The sequence below is a fragment of the Morone saxatilis genome, unplaced genomic scaffold, assembly GCF_004916995.1.
Source record: "Morone saxatilis isolate NCDOM2014 unplaced genomic scaffold, NCSU_SB_2.0 Contig5, whole genome shotgun sequence".
Lineage (NCBI taxonomy): Eukaryota > Metazoa > Chordata > Actinopteri > Moronidae > Morone > Morone saxatilis.
Genome location: NW_023340095.1, coordinates 12841239 through 12846915, shown reverse-complemented (window position 1 = coordinate 12846915; position 5677 = coordinate 12841239). Strand labels below are relative to the sequence as shown.

The following is a 5677-nucleotide window of genomic DNA, read 5'->3' as shown; positions in this document are numbered from 1 at the left end:
AAATGTGGTGAGGCTGCTGTCATAAGATCAGGAAAGGATAGGCAGTGCTGTTCCCCAATGGATACGCATTATTTTAACATAGTAATACTTATAATGGAGCTAAGCAAGACATCAAAGAATTAACTGTTATAATGTGAATCCTTACGTGAATAATTTTCAAGTCATTACAGCAGCTAAATCACATCATGTTCACACATTTTGACAAGAATGGCAAGGTGTGCTTGCCGCCCCCCATTTCTGTCCTCTGGGCAACAGGGCTGTGCATGTGGCAGGTTTGAGACTCTGACATTTCTATTAAGTGGCTCCATGAAAGGTTGTTTGGCAATTTCAAAGAACATGGTGAAATAGCTGCCACTTTTTTGACAGCAAAGGGAAATGAGTTAAAGCTGCAAAATAAAGATTATTAAAAAAGGGCAGTAAACTGACAAAAACAATTGCCAGCTCTAAATGTATTAATAATATTTTTCCTTAGTAATATAGTAATACTGAATACTCATTACTCTTATTTGAATAATGAGTATTTATATTTTTCCTCACGGGTGAACCACAACCAGGTGCTACAGGCCAAGCCTGGATTAAACTTGCCATTATTCATGAGATGAATGCTCTCCAAAGCTGCACCTGACAGAATGGGGTTTAAGCTTAGCAAAAGCTGCTGCATCACACAAAACCCATTATTAACAAACACACTGGAAAAGTCAGTGATCTCATAGATCAGCCCAGTTATATTTGATACAAAAATAACGCTCTATCAGCACCATTTGGCTCCAGTTTGTTTGGAAAAACTTGTATGTTGCTCAGGGTGTTATCACCTCCCAAATTACCCGAGCCTCTAACAAGGTAGCGGTCAGCCGATAGTGCTAAAGCTTTTTTTCCTCTCTAATGATAGCGAGTCCAACAAGGCTACTAGCATTGTTCCACAGGTGAGGAATTAGTGTCTTGCACTGCCATCCAGGCTAATGACTATCTAAATCCTTGTGTTGAAAGCTGTATGTGGGGGGAGAGATCCTCTGTGTGAGGCTGTACTCTGTGGTAGAAAGGTGTCCGGTGCATGCTGTGAAAGGCACACTGGCAGCCAACATATCATATCTCTTTCTCCTGAACCCCTGCTTACAGTGTTGGCATTTAGTGAACCCCGGGACCAACAAAGGGATTTTTCATCACGGCCTTTAAACCAGACCTCTAGTGCTTTTTTTTATACAAACTTGACCCTTATTACACTTTTTATTCCCCAGTTTGAAAACTAAGCCTGTGGTAGATATCATGACTTCCTAGATGTTTGCAGAGGAACTGGCTTCATTACGCGATAGCATTTATCAACATAAATTTTTCCTTTGATGTACACAACAAGTGTGTCAATCACAATCTAACCCTCCTTTCCCTCCACATCAAAGTTGCTTTGAGTTAGCAGTTATTCCTCCGCGTGAATAATGGATCAAAGATAGAAAGACAACTGATGCACACTCCTTGGGAGAACATCTACACAGAGAGGAAAGGCTGTTTGATTTTTATTATCCACAAAAACAAACACGTCTGGTGCCCTTTAGTGAGAGCCTGAGGAACAGCAGTCCCCCTAGGAAACATGACATAAATTCTTCTCTACAATGCGCATGACTACTTGTAGAAGTCATTGCAGGTAAAGCTGACATCTTTTCCCCGATCCCAGCGAGCCTTTCGAGAAGATTTATTGTCTCTGTGTGTGTTGATGCCAGGAAAAAATGACATCTTTGGAGAAATGATCCACCTCTCTGCCAAGCCTGGGAAGTCCAATGCTGATGTGCGAGCTCTGAGTTACTGTGACCTGAGCACCATTCAGAGAGAAGATCTGCTGGAGGTGATAGACATGTACCCAGAGTTTGCTGACTACTTCTTCAACAACCTGGAGCTTACCTTCAACCTCAGAGATGAGTCTGCAAAGGTAGACGATGATGTAGACCTACATGTTAAGGTAGTTAATGCTTTTTTAACAAGTGTGGCTGCCCGATCCTGTCCAACAGAGATGAGAAGGAAACTTGTTAGCTACTTTCATCATCAGTTCTGGGGGATATTCTGTGTTTAATTCAGAATTTTATTGATTAAGACTTTCTACAAACAAGTTTTAACATATTTTGGATGCAGTCTAATGAAGTATGCAATATGGTGACTCATATGTACATCACACCTATAAGCATGTGTGAGACATACATGGATATGGTCCATGTATGTACATATATAGCAACAACAAGCATGATTTTCAGATAACTTAGCTAATGTTAGCAAAAATGTTAAAGTTAAAAAAAAAGTATAATGTTACAATAGCTAATACTGAGAAGTAAGGAACTTTTAAACAAAAGAAAATGTAATAATCCATCGTAACATTTAATTTTTTCCAGACCTGGTAGTTAGAAGCTAACAAGTGAGACATCCTGTTTCCCTCTCATCTCTGTTGAGAGTGCCCAATACACAGAACGGATCGGGCAGCAACAACAAGTATTCACACTGACTATGGGGATTCACATAAATACTCAAAATTCGATAAGATTGTATTAATCTTATAGCAATGAGTAATATTGACCACTAATTGTTTTAACGAATCAATTCTAATGCTCACATTGCTGCAGCCTTCAAGTTCCCAAGATTGTGATTCAGATGGTGAGGGCACTAAGAGCACTAAAAGAAGGATCTCTTTCACACCAGATGTATCTAAAGGTAAACTAATCTGCACAGGTCCAGTACAGCCTCTTTCCACATGCTTTGTGGTTACAAATTTGTTCTTTGTTATTGTTCACTGAGTGGTGTTCCCTGAGGACATCTATTCCATACGGAATACAGTACAGTGTTCCACTGACTCCTGTTGATTGCCGTTCTACAGGGGAAAACAAGGAAGTGGGGAGAGACGTGGATAGGGAGAGGGAGTCTAACTCGTGCCTAAAGAGATCTACAGAAGTCCTGGGTACCTCTCCACCCAATGCCGCAGTCCTGGACTCAAATTTTGTTGTCAGAGGCAATGTGGAGAGAAGACCATCTTTTGAGGGTAATATATTTTCTTTAACTAATTAATTATTTTGTGATATTCTTTACTGGTTTGACAAGACCTCTTAAGTAAAGCATAATTGGTGGATCATGTCCTCGTGTATTGCTGCAATAGCAACTCCTGTTGGATGGTTGGAGCAAATGTGTGGAGTGGGTTTAGTAAGAGATTCATGAGGTTAAAGGCATATCTTACTCCAAAACAGACAATTATATTCTCCCTCAACAGGTCAAGGTAAATGGTTGAATTACACTGTTCCCATTACTAAGTAATCAACCAGGAATGTGCCCTTGCATAGACAAAGCTGTGGTCTCATGGAAATGAATGAGAAAGATGCTTTTTCACATAGTTGGTCTGACAAGTACCCCAGTACTGGGACATTAGCCATTCAGAAGAGGGAGAAAAAAATTAAACATTTAATGGTTGAGTTGAATCACATCAACAGCTTAATATAATTATCATCCAATTATTATACACAGTCAATACAAGTCAAGCATTACAAGCTTGACAAAGGCAATTTTTATTGCATGGCTATTGAAATGCATAGCATCATATTTTTTGTGTCCACCCTTTTACATATCAACAACAGCCAATCCACTGACCTATTTTATACAATAAAGACACAACTATGACACAGGGGTCAGACAGAGATGTGATTCAACTCTCTTGTAATTTATGAGGTCTTTGCTGTGGCAGTTTCATGTGTCTAATATTCACAGCTGTATAAGGGGGGTCAAGCTTTAAATCTAATACATAGATCTGCAATAATAAATAGAGTATCTACCTTAAGCAGTATGCTTGCTATCAATCTGCAAACTCAGTTGTTCCAATGAAACAGAAGTGAGTCTGGGGAGTCTGGCAGAGATCTAAAATACACTACAATAACTGACTATGATAACTTGATATAGAAAGGATTTTGTGTGGGCATAGCACATCCCACTGACAAGACTGGCCAGCCAAGTAGTACAAGACAGACAGTTGGAGATATTGAGGGAAATAACTGAGTGACACTGAAGCTGTTGTTAATCTCTACTGGTGAAAGGATAGAGAAAATAAGGTGGCATGAGGGCAGAGGTAAGTGCCATCGTGGTGAAGGCACACACAACCTATCTATATGACACATCACATCACAGTAGTGCAAACCCACCTGCTGGACCAGATAGTGTAATCAGAGAACTAACCATCTCTGTGTTTAAAATCACAAAAGAGGCTCCATACTTATCACTGAACTGCCAGCTGAGCACTAACATGTGTCCAGAAGAGATAACAGCAAGGTTAGTTTGCTACTGGAAAACACTGCATTAACAATTCTCCCAGCACAAGGGCGTGATGAATTACAACAAAGAACCTACACGCAGCTCTCCTGTTGAGATTAATTACATTCTATTTTAGTGGGGTGTTTTTTTGTGCAGTGATGACGTTGTTCTGACCCACATGTGAGGATGTAAAGCATGCGTGTTGGTTTGGCTCTCCAGATCTGTGCTGTGATAAATGGGCCTGTAAGAAGCCTACGGACTTCCTGGATGAGTCAGCACAGTTCCAGCAGCTGAGAGAGGACGATAATTCAGCCAGCGAAATCACGTATGGAGAGGTGGAACAGCGCTTAGGTCAACTTCAAGAGCATTTGAACAGGTATTTCCAGAGTCAGCACACAGATGGTTGATCCTCATTTTAGTGTTATAAACTACAAATTAACCCAGAATGTGATTTCTACCACTTTAAACCAATATATGATGAAAGTAATTCTGTTCAAAGGCGTATAAAGTGTTTGACTTTTTTTCTTTATCATAGCTTTATCATCATTTGAGTCTGACAACTCATTATTTGAAATTGCATCATACTGGGTTTGTCTTTGATGCCCACTTGCTACCCTTGCCGTTAGGACACAGTGTAACACTTTACCAGACACAGGATAATTGTATACAGATAAAGAAAGAGCACAGTGCTTAGACATTAATACATGACTAATAATTCAATAATATAATAATAATAATTTAACACAGGAAGCAGTTTACCACTTTTCATCACGGCCAGTATTGTATTTTTATCTACATGTATTGAAGTAAATAATCTTAATGCTTCTTTCACTACTTTTTGTCTGACAAAGTAGCCTACTGGTGCGTAATCGGATAAAACAGTAGAAAGTTTGACTTTATTGATTCTTTATTTTTACAACTCTATTTTTGTTAAAAAACAAAACATGTTGACTGTTCTCAAGGACTAAAACTTTTTTCTCAAAATCAATGTTTTACTGAAGTGGGTGGTGCATTTGTTGTCTTTACCTGAATGGACACAAATAGATGCACCTGTATTGTGTAATAATGTTTTGTGAACTCCATCAACTACAACAGGGAGAGCCAGGAAGCACAGTTGACTCCATAAACCTGGAGTCTTGCACCTCTACTGTAGCCTGCTGTGATTTGACACAGTTCAGTTTGTGCATGGTTGTAATAATACAATGCATTATACTCTGACTGCCTGTCTTTGTTGTTAGTCATTCAAACCCACAGACAATTATTTCTAATTCAATGGGAAAATAAAAACATGGAGTTGCAACTGCATATTATTCAATTTATAAACAAAACACTATTTAAAGGTGTTAAAAAAGTAAAACTCTATCTTATAGCATTGTAATATAATAAAATATACAATGCCTATAAAAAGTAT

At 38.9% G+C, this 5677-nt stretch overlaps 1 protein-coding gene across 1 annotated transcript in view; it reads left to right on the top strand.

The window, feature by feature from the left end:
• The window catches only part of LOC118339165 (potassium voltage-gated channel subfamily H member 7-like), a 34747-nt gene that overhangs the window by 26139 nt on the left and 2931 nt on the right, over positions 1-5677 (top strand). The window contains exons 12-15 of the mRNA XM_035676722.1: positions 1713-1918; positions 2601-2688; positions 2852-3013; positions 4486-4642. Of these exons, the coding sequence (XP_035532615.1) occupies positions 1713-1918; positions 2601-2688; positions 2852-3013; positions 4486-4642 (613 nt within the window). The remainder of the gene's footprint in view (positions 1-1712; positions 1919-2600; positions 2689-2851; positions 3014-4485; positions 4643-5677) is intronic.